We start from the raw sequence: 14,704 nt of genomic DNA, 5'->3' as shown, positions 1-14,704 counted from the left end.
TCTAAATCTTGGAAAATTAGGCAAACTAGAATGAATAATTCATGCACACAATATTAGGTTTGATTTAAGTGATGTTTGTGAACCTCGTGAGCCCATTTAGGCAAGATACTATGCTATTATTATCAGAATACAGACCCCACATCCATTAGTATACTTTTGTTGTTGGACATAATTTAATCCATCTTGTCATATTTAATTTTGGGGGTGTAGTTGGGGTTAAACACAAGTAAACTCCACCTATTTTACCACTACACCCCTGATTTGGTCATAACATCCAGTATGACATTAAGATGACCAGTTAAAGAATTCATCTTCAGTCAGGGAACTGAAAAACGATGATCACATAAATATAAAAAATCATCGCTGTTTGAAGTTGCAGTCAGGTGGAGGGTGTCTTGTAGGTTAGTCTCTGGGTTAAGCCAAAGTTAAAGTTAATCAACAACTTTGTCGGTCACAGTTTTGCTACTTTATCCATAAACTGACAAGACAAACCGAAGCGAGCTGACAAGAACTTACATCAGGCAATCTGTGTGATGCAGGACATCCACCAGTTTTTAGGGGGTTCCAGTCCTGGACATAAGGTTTTCTTGTGCAGAGAAGGATTATTAGCAACATTTGAGGTGTACTCACCTTGTTTTAATCTCCAAATGAAGTGGTAGGCACATGGCGATTTGGCCTCTGGAGATAACAGCTAATGTTTTCGAGGGTTTCAGTGTAGCCAGCGGATAACTGGATGACAGATCTAGCCAAGACTTCCTCTTCTGACTTGAATTGCGAGAATGGAGTTGGAGTTGAGATGACTAGCCTAACACATATCTGCATATCAATGCAGATATATTTTAAAATAGCTGATTAAATGCCTGCATGCAACCAAATCTTTCTTAAACCAGAATGCTTCCAGTACCAAAATCTTATCCCTTGCTTGCAGATTCATAAACAGATATCATCTGGCTGTTAGTGTTTCTGTATTGTGTTGTAGCAATCTTGCCATGTTCCCAGATCTCAGCATTCATCATAATGTCATTATAATGTTATTATAACCAATAAACACAATAATAAGGCCCAGGTCGTAATCAAATCAGAATATTAAGTCAATGCATCTCTTTAGCTAGAAACAGTTGTTTCCTGAAGATTGATGTGTTTTTCTTTGCCTTTGCAGATAAAGCCAACTTTGCCAGGCACCCCCCAGTGGCCATCCTCCCTCTGGGCACAGGAAACGACCTGGCACGCTGCTTACGCTGGGGAGGAGGTGAGGCACTAAGTCATCTCTGTATGTGTGTGTGTGTGTGTGTGTTTTGTGCCATCTTTCAGTGTTTAACACCCCACAATATACTTGTCCTTCCATCAGTTAGGAAAAAAAAACTCTTTACTTTTGCGCTGTTTGATCTGATTTACCTCTTAAGCTTCAAATCTTCTAGTAGAAAAACAACGGACGTTAAGTTATATTTAAATCAGGAATGGAGGCGACAACGCTCCACACTCTGATCTGCTCTTAAACGCCGACCATCTGTAAAGGTTCCGCTTGGTTCATTGTAGACAGCAGGCTTAAATGAGTGGTTGATTGCTTGACAGCAGTTTAAGCACTCTGTTCGGGTTCATTTTAGTGCTTCAAGCCGTCATTGACTGTAGTTCCAGGAAGGGTCTCTGTTGCATACTAGAATACAAACGTGCATGTTTTTGGGAAATGAAAGATGGGAAGAAGACGAGAGTGGGAGCCTTTATGTGTCAGATTAAAAACTGTTAATATGCAGAGCACTTGTACTGTAAATCCTCTGCCAGCCATTGATTTGTTGCAGTACTCTGGGCCAGTAATTAGAAGAGCTGGTTATGACTGTTTGATTGTTGCTGCTTGGAGGGACCAGCAGAGCACTTACACAGGCTTATGAATGATACTTTGTCAATAAGCTGCCGGGTCTGGGGGGCTTTGGGAATTTTGTTGAATAGATCATCTTTCTCAGAAGAAAAAAAAAAGACACCAAAGAAGCTGAGCTGGAGTCTGTAGACAGCTACCAACCTACATGCTGAATATGGCAAGTTAGCTGCTGGTTGCTAATGGTACAAACAAACAAGCTAACCGGTGTTACTTTTTTGGTGAGTATTTAGACATTTTAATGCCAGGGCTCACCTTCCCACATGCAAACATTCCACCTAAACAAGTCTGACACAATTTTTCAGGGGCACTGTTACTGTATCGTGGACTTTGCACTGCCCAAGATGATTCTGACTGATTTAAAGAAATACAAATGTGAATGTGTGTTTACAGAGGTTAAAATAAATGCTTCGCCTTGCACGATGCACACTTAAAACTTCAAATAATATTGACATTTGGTTTCACACAAGACATGAACCCCAGCCTGAGTGAAAGTCCTGTTTGTTGTTGTCACCCATCCATCAACCCCAGCTGCTCCATATGTGGACTTTCTCGCTCTTTATCCTACATCAACTGATGTGGACTCAAAACTTTAAATAATGTTGACTTACCAGTTTGAACGTGCTGAGTTGTGCCTGAGATGGACCATCTCTGGAGTCTTAACCTGCCTCTAAGCAGTTTGCCATGATGTCTCACTGCGGCCAACCCTTGACTTGACCCTATTATACAGTTTTACACCAAATTAATACATATATGCAGGCTTTGCAAAGGTCTCTAGTGCCGGTAGTTTGTCTTTTAGTTTTTCCCTGAGGTGCACTGGAAAGCCAAGACTTAACTTGTGTGTGCAGGACAGCAGAGAGAAAGAGATTTTTTAAAGTGTGTGTATGTGTGTGTTCAGCTCTCAGTGCTTCTGGAGCCTCTAACTAAATCTCTGTGGTTTGAAGTTTAGTTCCTTCCCTGTGTAACTATTTGTACTTTCAGGTATATCTGCTCTAGTTTCACTGTTTCACGTTCACATCCAGCTGTATAGGAGCCATGTTAAATTATTGCAGATGAAAACCCAACCTTTCCTGATTTTGCTGCCTCATAATAAATACGTTTAGGTCATAAAATAACAGGGCCTTTTATTTCGATATAGGTTCTCTGCTATAGATGAGCGTGTCATCAATATAAACCTTCACGTGGGTTCAAACTCCACTGTGCTGAACTGCCACACCAAGTCAAACTGAATCAAGCCAAGCAGCATGTGTATGGATGGAAAACTGGCAAAAGAGTCACAGAAGTTACCAATGGAGACGTTGAATTAGCATGTCCACCCTTGTGTCATGTTTCCATCACTGCTGATCAGAGCTTGAGCTGATAAACACCTGCAACTACTGCAGAGACTTTATAGCTTTATTGATGGGACAGGAAATGGGGGACAGCGTGCAGCAAAGGACCACAGGCTGGAACTGAATCCACGGCCTCTGCTGAGGACTCAGTACATGGGACCAACGCTCTACCAACTGAGCCACCAGACCACTGACTGCAGAGTCATCTGACCCAGGAGTGAATGCTGATTGAACCCTTTCAGACTGAAGAGAAAAGCCAGATTTTAGTGGGTGTCAGTGTTTTTATTTTGTCCAGTGTAAAAGTGGCTCCAGTCTCGCTGCCCATAAAGCAGGATGTTGAGTTCATGGCTTTCACAAAAACCTCTACTGATGTCTTACGCTGTCACCGGTGGATTTTAGACTGTTGGATACTATCCAAGGGCTTTTTAGTTTTCTGAGAATGGTGCTAAAATTATACTTTTTTTCAGTAATGGCACCAATGCCTAAACAGTGCCTGAACTGATACTTTTTTTAAAAGGAGGCACAGAGTGACAGTGAAAGACATGAAAGAACAACATTTATCATTGCTAAGGCAAATTTTAATTTAAACAAAGTTGAAATTGAACAATATTGTTAACAGTTTAAAGTATACTTAAATGTATAAATATAAATAAGATACTAAACACTAGGGATGATAATGATTAACCATTCATTCATTCATTTTCTGTAACCACTTATTCCCAAAGTGTCGTGGGGGGCTGGGGCTGACATTTGGCGAGAATTTGATCAATCAAGTAAAATCTAATCAATCTATCAAATAAGGGTTTGAAATATAACAGATTATTTTTATGAGTGTGCTCATTACATTATCTGGTATTCAAGTATACGTATGTGTTTAATATGCAGGACTTTGTATCTGCGGGACGTGACTTCACCATCCTGGGGGGAAATTGCATCCAGTTTAAAGGTGTTTACTGTGGTTACCACCTACTGGAAGACTGCCAGAGTCATGTAGAGTGAGCACTGGTGGAAAGAGTACTAAATATCTGTACTCAAGTAAAAGTACTGTTGCATTACTAAAATATTACTCAATTACAAGTATAGGTACTGGTGTTAGAAAAATACTTAAGTGAACGTATAAAATATTCTTGTCAAAAACTACTATTACAGTTTTTTTTTTTTTTTTTTTTTTTTGTTTAACCACTGATGTTTAATAAATTAGCAATAGCAGCATTCAATCAAATCTTTAGTCTAAATTAGCCCTAACTCCTGGACTGTTCTGTTCAGTGGTCACGCTCACCTCGAGGGTTGTAAATTTTGTGCATTTCCTTAAACAGTAGCTGTAAACATTAGCCATCAATTAATCTATTAGTCATTAATGATTTATAAGATACAAAGCACATGTTTTTTTTTCTTCCCTCCTCTAAACCTGTGCCTGCGGCAGTGTTTTTTTTTTTTTTTTTCACTCATGTGTCCTGGTTTTCATTGGCCTGTTTGCGATCAGATCACCTTAAACTGCCGATGAAAGGTTTGGATATTAATCCAAATTCATGCAGATTTTAAAAGTAACTAAACAGATTAAATAGTGTAATCTGTGTTGTGATTCTGTCTGGTAGGTATTGGTCATATTGGAACTGGTGCCATGTAGTGATGTGACAGAGTGTACGATGCACAGCTCATAAGTGTGAGTGTGTGCACACAATCAGGATACATGCGATGAGGGATCCAATGAATTGTTTTGATAAGAAAAGGAAATTGTTTCCCCTGAAACTGCTTTTGTTCCTTAAGAGAAGCAGTATGTGAGAAAATGTGTATATGCAATCAGGATCATATTTCACACATGATGCTCCCACTATGATGGTACTCATTAATGCCTCACGCCCTCATGACACCATTGGAACATACTTCCGCCTCTGATCGCTATTAAGATGCCTGGCTGCTGAAGCGGGCTGTCAGCTGCAGAGAGCTCCCTGGGGTGCTGTCAGGCCTGGGCCGCGCTCTGGGTTCGGAGGTGGTGGTGGGGGTGGCAGCGGTCTCTATGAAATGGCAGCCTAATCAGTGCCATTGTGTTTCACATTTGAACCCATACAATCTAACATTTCACCAGTGAAATGTAGGGGTTTGAATATAAATTGGATGAAACAATAATTTCAGGAACAACTGTTTAAATCTCAGCCAGTTTTTACATCAGCTCAAACTTACCTAGAAATGGTCAATTTCTTGACGCAAGTGTCTCTTACTGAATTTGTACCAATTGGAGCGAACACAAAAGTGTTAAATGTGCTTTTTGTCGTATTTTCACCTTTGCTACCTTCCTCTCTGGCTCTTCTCGGCAGGTTACGAGGGCGGCAGCCTGCTAAAGTTTCTTCGGGACATTGAGCACAGCACAGAGGTGGTGTTGGACCGCTGGAACATCGACATCGTCCCTGATGACAAGGAGGAGAAGGGAGACCCTGTCCCCTACAGCATCGTCAACAACTACTTCTCTATTGGAGTGGTAAGGAAACGTACAGAGAGAGTAATATAACACATGACTGACAGATTTAAAGTACATAATGTAGTATTTCCTGTGTGGCTTAAACATAGTGGAAACAACTTAGGAAAAGTTTTCAAAGAGAAGAAATCCACAGTATGGTTTGCATTTATTCATTAGATGTGCTTTCAACCAATAAAATGTCATGTCACCAGGGCTCCAGATTAACTTTTGTGACATCATTGTGGAATCATTCCCAAAAACAATTTTAACCACCCAAAAAGTGAATGCAAACTATCCCAAAATCAAAATCTGGTTTCTTTACTTATTATCATTTGTAGTTGTTGTAGTTGTAGTGGTGGTGTAGTTGTAGTTGATGGACAGTGTTTCCAGTGTTTCAGTCTTGAGAAGCTGCAGCCTTTATTCACAGACAAACAATGCACACATGGTCACTGTCTCTGTGACCCTCCGCTCAGTGCACATTCACAGGTAACTGTCACCATAGCCAGTAATTAGTCCACCCTGCTCAGTAAACTTACACATTCACAATGAAACACGACTCTAACCAGTCAGTAGTCTGCAGTGTTTGTTAGCTTACCTTTATCATCTGGAATAAATCCAAAACTTGCGCAGAGGCATTTTTTAAACTTATTAGTCCTGACACTTTATCACCAAGGTGCCATGTTTCTTCTTCTTATGAAAGTCATGTTTGTCTGCTCAGCTGCGCTGCTGCACAGAGACTGACCCCTGGTGACATAAGCTGCACACTACAATACAGCGTCTCAGTATCAGAACAAGAAAGAGAAAAATTTGTATTTATGACGGTATTGAAAATCACACCACTGGGATTTCTTAATCTCCTGCTATACTGTAATACCTTTTTACTGCCAAGCCAAGTTTTCAAGATGTCAAACTGCTGACGTGAAGATGTCGACCATGTTATCATTGTATATATATCATCTAATTTACTTGTTCTAGATATTAACTTGGTTCAGTTCATCATTTGCTGAGGTACTTAAACATACATGACACAAAAATCCCTTTGATCTCAGAGGTGTCCCCGAGGTGTCCCGTCTCAAACACATTTTCTATCATCACCATGGCGACGAGACACCATTTGGCTTGAGCCATGCATGTTACATACACTTGAGAAAAAAATAAATTACAAAAGGTACTAGATCTTCATCAGGCAAAATGTTTTTAGCTGATGAAGATCTGGTACCTTTTGTAATTTATTTTTTAATGTCGCAAGTAAATGGTATATTAAGTTAGACAGTGTGCTGGGTCCTTTTACAACTTTTAGGTCTACTCACCTCTCTCATCTAATAGATGTACAAAGTGTTACTTTTGTTCTAGAAAAAAAATATAATTATTTTTAAGAAAATCATTAAGGCAACTAGTAGTACTACAGGTATTACACAAACAAATATTATTTAAAAAAAATCAATATAATCAATAGGTATAATTAAATAGTTAGCTCTATCAAATACAACAAAATGGCCTGTTTTAATCAAAGAAGCCGTCTGACATCTATACACAAACCTGTGTGAGTGAATACAGGTGTAGTCTTTCTCAGTCCAGTGTTGGTATAACCATAACTTTTTTTTTTAATAATTCAAATTTGAATTGATTTTGGTTGGGTTGGTACATGACAGCTTTACACATCAAATGAGAGATTCCATCAGCACAGATGAAATAAAGATATAATGGCTAAAAGAGAAGGGAAACACAACTAATTTAAGAGTCAAATATACAATATCACATCAGTTATATTGGGTATTTGGAATTTATAATTCAGATTATTAGTTATGTGATGAGATGGGGTCTATCAGATGTAACAATCCTGGCCCCAAATTGTCTGACTGAGACACAGTTATTACAATAACACCATGCTGAAAAAGATTATTTGGTCTTTGTGGACATCGGCAATTAGTAGATTCATCAGTGAATTTCTGCTCCCTCATGGGCAGGTTTTCGTCTTTTAATTGGAGGAAAGAAACATGCTGCCAGGTTCCAGTTGCTTAGCAACCTTTTTATCTTGTCCTGATGGAGATACTAGCATAAAGGCTCAGGGACGCTTATTCAGAGGTGACAAACAAGGCCTTCATGAAGTTATCACAGCACTGCTCCACAGATTTAGCTTCAGTGAAGTCAATTAGTGGACGCGTCCCCACTGCAGGTCACTGAAATGTGTTGCTTCAGTATGTCTTTATGGCAGCCATGGAGGAATTCACAGAGGCACCACACCTCATCACTCATGTGCTGTATTGTTGTTTGGACACATAAATGAACCTGCAGCCACAGTTTAACCGTGTGCACCACAACAATTCATTTATTTAAATTAATTCCGCTGTTGTTGCAGGCTTCCCATAAATAGCTTGCATCCTTTTTCCCTCTCAGAACCGCCCCGTGTGTGCAAGCCTTCACTCTGATACCAGCAGAGCAAATAAACACCATCATACCAAACTTGTAATTGGAAGCAGAGCGAATATTTCAGTGTAGCAATGGAAGCCAGACTGTTAATCTTGGTGTTTTGCCAACACTTGGTGTCTTGGTGTTTTGAGCTGAGTCATCACCAGAACAGCTGAAGTCGGTACCATCTGATGTTTTGTTCTTAAACATTCAAACACCATTAAGCTGATGAATCAAAGTAACAGTCATCAGATACACAGCACAGCACACATGAGTATAAATAAACAGACGTGACATAAGTGTGAAGAGGACATATGTGCACAGTTTTGGCAAGAACAGGATCAACCACAGTGATGTTATGCAACTGCGTCCCCCATGGATATCTGCATATGTGTCAGTGTGGACACACAACATCTACAGTGGAAGCTAGGATTCAGCTATACTCTATGTCACTGGTTGTAATTTGTAACTGAATCAACGTTTAACTTTTTTCAAACACTGTCGCAGTGTCAGCAGGGAGCAGTGCTTTCTCTGTGGTCTGCATGGCACTGCCAATGTAACAGACAGAGCAGGGATTCTCCACCTTTTATAACATAAAGCCCACTTCTGATTGTTTAAAAAAATCCCAAATTAACAAGAAAAAAACATGACTGAAAAAAGAGGAAAAATGCCTTTATGTAATTGCTAGTATTTGACATGCTGCCTTGATCTGATGATTCATGTTGCCACATTTCTTCCCTGTCATCTCACATATTCAATAGTTTATGTATCATCACGACATGATCAGATACAGCAGTCTCCAGAACTACAATGGTGCTGAAAGAAATATTTCCATTGTGTGCAACTCCACCTTTAGTATTGCACTTTTGTAACTCCATTTCATCTGTGTAATGGCTGTAGTTACCAGGCATGGGGAGTAATGGATTACATCGTCTTGAGCTTTGATCAACATTTTTCACCATTTTGACATTTTATGAACCAAACAGAAAATAATTTAATGATTAATTGATGATGAATATAATCATTGTGCAGCTCTAAAAACACAATATTAGGTTCAACAATTAGCATATTTTATAGTGTGGTAATTCAGAAATACATACTTGGATTATGTTATTGACTATATTTTTTCACAGGTTATTAGTAAACATATCAGAATGCATTTTTAAAGCACCTGTCCCAAAACTGGGACATACCTACATATGTCATGCACAAAATCATCTAACATGATTGCTATATTCAAAGAGTGACTTAAAAGACACAGACATTTTCTTTTCTGGATGTCCAATACATTAAAGACATAAAAGCTACCAGAAATATATATATATATATTTACTTAAAAAAACATAATTTTTATGCCTTAACTTTTTTGAGGAGCAATGTGCAAGAATTTCAAATGTTCAACACTATATTCAGAGCTGAATCTGAATCCAAACACAGTGTGAAGTTGAAGAAGTCCTGAAGTTAGCATGCTAACCAGCTAGCCTCTGCCTGTCCTGTCTGTAATACCACTTTGTACATCAAGATGCCATAGTAAGTCACTGTAGTGTTTAGTTTCACCTCAGTCCAAGGTGAAGTGGGGGATTTTTTGGCTGGTTTATCTCCTGGCACCCTGGGCTGACTCTGCTATAACTCCAGCTCAGACCTCCAGAGGTGGTCGCTGACCGACGCCTGACCTGCCTCCTCTCCTGCTTCATGGCTCTCCTGTTTTTTGGGCTATTTTTTGGGCTTTTTAGCCCAAACAGAGGAAAGAAGGAGGAGAAAAGTCAGAAGGACGCACAGCAAAAGGCCGCAGGCTGGAATTGAACCCATGGCCGCTGCCGAGGATTCACCCTTCACATACGGGGAGCACGCTCTACCAACTGAGCCACAGGGCACCCTTTCATACCTCTCCTGATCACACTGTGTCTTTGTCTCTTCTGGTCAGATCTGCTGTAAATCACCTCTGTACTGTAGTCAGTGTCATCAAACTGGCCTCCGTCAGTGTTCAGTTGACTGGATTCTTACTCACTGTGTCTCAAACCTATTTTAAAATTATATATTTTTGGACACTTGTAATAAATACGTCTCAACTGCAGTGTTTTTATAAAATAAAATTATTTGAATTCTTCTTCCACGGCAGATACATGCTCTATCCATGTTATGCGTAAAGATAAAGCAAACTTAGACAACACATCTGGACATATTCAATGTTTTTCTTACTGTCGTGAGATCACAAGATCATGTGAGAATCAATCCGGCCAGGCTTCAAGTTATCCCAAAAGTGGTGCAACCAATCAGTGTCCAAGGAGGGACTACGGGCAGCAACGGGCATGGTTTTAAGTGTGATGACAGCAAGAAGTATCCATGAAAGTGATTTTTCTCAAATATACAATGGCGTCTCCTGAAGAGGTTAATGTAGATACTGTGACAGCATCAGTTATATCAGAACTGGAGAGAATTTCTTCATTACAAGAGAAGCGAAGAACAACACTGATGGATTTTCTCCATGGAAAAGATGTTTCACTCTTCTCCTGACTGGTTTTGGCAAAAGTTTGATTTACCAACTGGCTCTGCTGGTTGATCTGATCAGTTGAAGTTAACCCAGGTTGGATGTGATAGACAGATGGTTCATCCAATCACCTACCAAGTGTTTTTTTGAAAGTGCCAATGCAACAATGAAGAGATGCTCCCACAACAACAAGCATTTTCTGCTCAACCTGGTATAACTTACTCCTGTGTACCATAGAGCTCCACTACTGTCCAGAAACTATTAAAAACATATCAGTGAGCCACATGTTGCACTCGGTCACATGTTCTATCATAACCATGAACATACTCATACTGTAGTTTACAGTATTTTGAGTCAATCTCACTTTCATGCAGCTAAAAACTCACAACCACTCAAACTGCAAATTAATCTGATTAATTTTTTACTTTATCTGTGACACAATTTTAAATATTTACATTAGTGTTAGGAATAAACAGACTTTGGGGCCACAGACAGGATTAGGAAGCTGTAAAGTACTGAGAGGCCGACTAATACATTGTTGGTTTTGATCTTTTCATGTGATTTGTTATTGACAAGAAAAATACAGAATGACACGAGCTTCATCTTTTAATGTATATGTACGACTGTTTTCCTCAGGTTCTGACAACGCTCCAATGTGGCACAGCCGTTAAACAAAGCGACAGATCGCTGTACCTCTGAGAGCCATAGCGACAGATGGCTGAGTATCTGGGTGCACACGACACCTGAGCAAACCAATCTCTGACTCACACCAATGATGTAGCCATTAGTAACCCTCAAATCGGGTTTACTAACCATACAGGGTTTGCATTTCCTGCCATCCCATCACAGACCTTGCTACTCAGGGTTTGGTTGCTATGGAGACAGGAGGTTGGCAAGGCCAAATCTGAAAGCTTCCACAGTCATCTGTCCTTTATCTCACTGACTTAATTGTGGATGACATGGTGTGGAGCATGCGGTCGCCTCAGTCAAGACACTCAGAACTGTAAATCAGTATGTGTATTATGTCATTAATCTATTCACTTTACTTCATTTACTCTAGATGATGGAAGATTTTATTGATCCTCAAGGACATAAATAACTTTTCCCGTTTGAATGTCAAAAGGGCAAATAGTTCTGTGGAAATAGCATTAAACATACGTAAGTTATGTGCATCATCTTTGTAGAAGATGAGGATTTAGTAGGTTCAGCCATGGTGCTATTGGCAGGAGCAACTGGCTGTCTAAAGATGCACTGAGCAGTGGGCTCACTGTGGGGGCTGGCAGCACCGCACTAAGCAGACAGAATATGTGTGAAGCCTCTGCCTCCTCTTTCAGCTTCATAATATTCAATACTTTGAAAGCAATCATCTTTAAAGGGTAACTTCTGTATTTTTCAAATGACATTTGACAACAATTTTTGAAATTAGTCCAGTATTGAGCGATACCACTGCAGCCATGAAACGACCTGCAGTGCAATTACGCCCTGCCGAAGAACGTCCAATCAAAGTGCTTGTTTTTGTCACTGACAGGCTCAGGCTGTTGTTTGTTAAAGGTAGAGTCAGTAGGATTTGTCCGAGCTGTTCCTAAACACATCAGGATGTCAAAAACCAATGTTTTGAGTTGGTGAAACGTCCCGAGTGCAGCGTAACAATGAGAAAAAATTAGGAAATACAGGCAGAGGGCAGAGTTTCTGCAGACATAGACACCACCACACATTTTTGGTGGGTCATCAGAAGGAATGGCATTTGATAATTCATTTTATTGATACCAGTACTGTAATTGATTCTGTATGTCAGTAGAATTCTTTATTAATTCCCTGATTGATTCCTGTGTATTTTTGTGTGAAAAAAAGAAGGCCTATTATTATTATTATTATTATTATTATTATTATTATTATTATTATTATTATTATTATTATTGTTGTTGTTAAAACAAAAAAAAACTCACCAAAACTGTCTTGGCTTGTCTCTCCACTGTTCCAACAACCACCATCTCTGGTTTGGTTGAAAAAACTCTCTGAGGAAGATGCGAAAATATCTGTAGTGGAGTGAGAGGGAGGTCTGACAGAGAAGCAGCGTGAGAAGCCAAAATTACAAACCAAAAATAGTTTTGGTGAGTTTTATTTTGTTTCTGCAGAGTTGAATGAAGTGTGGTTTATGACACTAAAAATGTTTTTTTGTAAATGGAGTCTGGTGAGAGTGACAGAACAGCTGTTTCTGGTTAAACAAAAACGATCTTACTCTTTAACAAAAGGAAGGATCCTTTGAAATATCCTTTGAGCCTGTCAGTGGCTAAACCAAGCGCTTTAAGTGAATTTACTTTTGTGACTGCCAGCAGCAGCACATACTGAACCATCTCCATTGGTCATTTACACAGAAAAACATGAGAAAATGGGTCCTGGGTCCTGGTTAAAAAATACAGAAGTTACCCTTAAAGGTTTCTGTGAACACATGCAGGTCAGTATCGGTGCTTTCACTTGACCCACAGCCTGGAAAGAATCTTGTGAGAGGAATTTGAGAGAAGGAAATCACACCATGTCAGCAGCCATTAAAGATGTCACCTCATGTTGCAGTGAGGAAGCTGATCCCTCTGCAGCGCGTGTCTCTCTGGATGGGTGCACAGGTGCAAATGTGTATGTGCATGCACTTGAATGCACATGACTGTGTCTGTGTGTGTGTGTGTGTGCCCTGCAAGATGATTCCTAGTGTTAATGGCCAGTTCCTAATGTGTGCTGCAATCCCTGACTTTGCCATCAGCCAGGAGGGTGTAGACTGTCCTGTGCCTCTTCTGATGGACATATAAGTCGCTATCTGCTGCTTTCACCTTATAGGCAGACGTTGCACCAACTAACATGACAGGGCTGTCACTGCAGACATCAGTGCCGCCCGCTTGAATCCTGGTGCAGATAGGATTACATCAGGCTAAGAAAACATTTTTATTCTTGAACTATCTGACCACAGGGCTTCCAGTCGTGTCATGCAATCTTCCCTCCTTTAGAAGGACTTCCCATTCATGTTAGTTTAAAAAGTGGGATTAAAATTTTGACCTTAGGTTGTGTGATAATATCAGAGGTAAAAATGTATGGTACCACTTTGTGTGTGTGGGTGTGGAGAAGACCGAAGACACGAGGAGTCATTACTCTGTCATAATCATGTCATGGCACTTGTCATAAACATGAAGGAGCATTTATGAATGACGACACTGTTATCATTAGGTGTCATTCAGTCAATTAGGTCTTTTTTAATGCTCAAAAATATCACAATAATACAAAAATATCTTTGTTATGACAGCTAGCTTGCTAGCTGCATGGCAGGGTCTGAGTGAAAAGTGCTGAGTGGAGCTGTGCATGTACAGCTCAACAGAGATGAAAAGGAAGTGAGATGTGTCACTCGTAGCTACTTCCATCATCACATACTAATGTAAAGTAATAATGTAACATTAAAACATAAAGCTAAAGCATTTCTGTAAGTTTGATCATGTCCAGTTGTCATGACAAAGACATTTTTAATATCAAGTTGTCATTACAAAGACGTCTCTGCCAGGCAACAGATGGTGAAGCACCTACTGCAATGCCACCACAACTGCCCGATTTAACCAGCCAAAATTTGCAAAGTTCCTCCAACATCAACAAGACCTCCACATACATTGTCCTGAGCTGAAACAAGATTTCAAACTGAAGCAGTTGATCACTTGTGGCCCCTAGTGGTCGGTTAAGAAGAGAGAGAAGTCAGCTGTCAACGGTCGTATAAAACAGAGCAGTCAGAAAATATAATTACTGTCTCACAGTTGTTTGTCTCCACCCACCAGTCAAGTTACAGTTTACATCCATGTCTGTCCACACTCATATAATGTCTGTAGTGAAGACTGTGAAGACATTTAACTTACCATTGCTGTCTTCACTTAGAGACTATTTTTACAGAGGAGGACAGAGGACTGATAGAGAGGTGAACATTATGATGTCACAGTGAAGTTGACCTTTGAGCTTTTGGATGTAAAATGTCATCACCTTATTTTTTTATATTGTTAGATATTTGGGTGTAATCTTGTCATAATTATGAATTCTTGAGTTATGGCCAAAATTGTTTCATGAGGTCACTGTGACCTTTGATGACCAAAATCTCATCAGTTCATCCTTGGTGGAGCCATAAGAGG

At 39.7% G+C, this 14,704-nt stretch overlaps 1 protein-coding gene across 1 annotated transcript in view; it reads left to right on the top strand.

Annotated features, from left to right (window-relative positions):
- dgkg (diacylglycerol kinase, gamma) overlaps nucleotides 1–14,704 on the top strand; it is a 177,660-nt gene that overhangs the window by 101,396 nt on the left and 61,560 nt on the right. Inside the window, exons 18-19 of the mRNA XM_084724388.1 lie at nucleotides 1,160–1,249; nucleotides 5,517–5,677. Of these exons, the coding sequence (XP_084580514.1) occupies nucleotides 1,160–1,249; nucleotides 5,517–5,677 (251 nt within the window). The remainder of the gene's footprint in view (nucleotides 1–1,159; nucleotides 1,250–5,516; nucleotides 5,678–14,704) is intronic.

This window comes from Lutjanus erythropterus, chromosome 8, assembly GCF_056507025.1.
Source record: "Lutjanus erythropterus isolate fLutEry1 chromosome 8, fLutEry1.hap2, whole genome shotgun sequence".
Taxonomy (NCBI): Eukaryota; Metazoa; Chordata; class Actinopteri; order Lutjaniformes; family Lutjanidae; genus Lutjanus; species Lutjanus erythropterus.
Note: the sequence above shows the minus strand (reverse complement) of the source record. Positions and strands in the feature narration are given on the sequence as shown.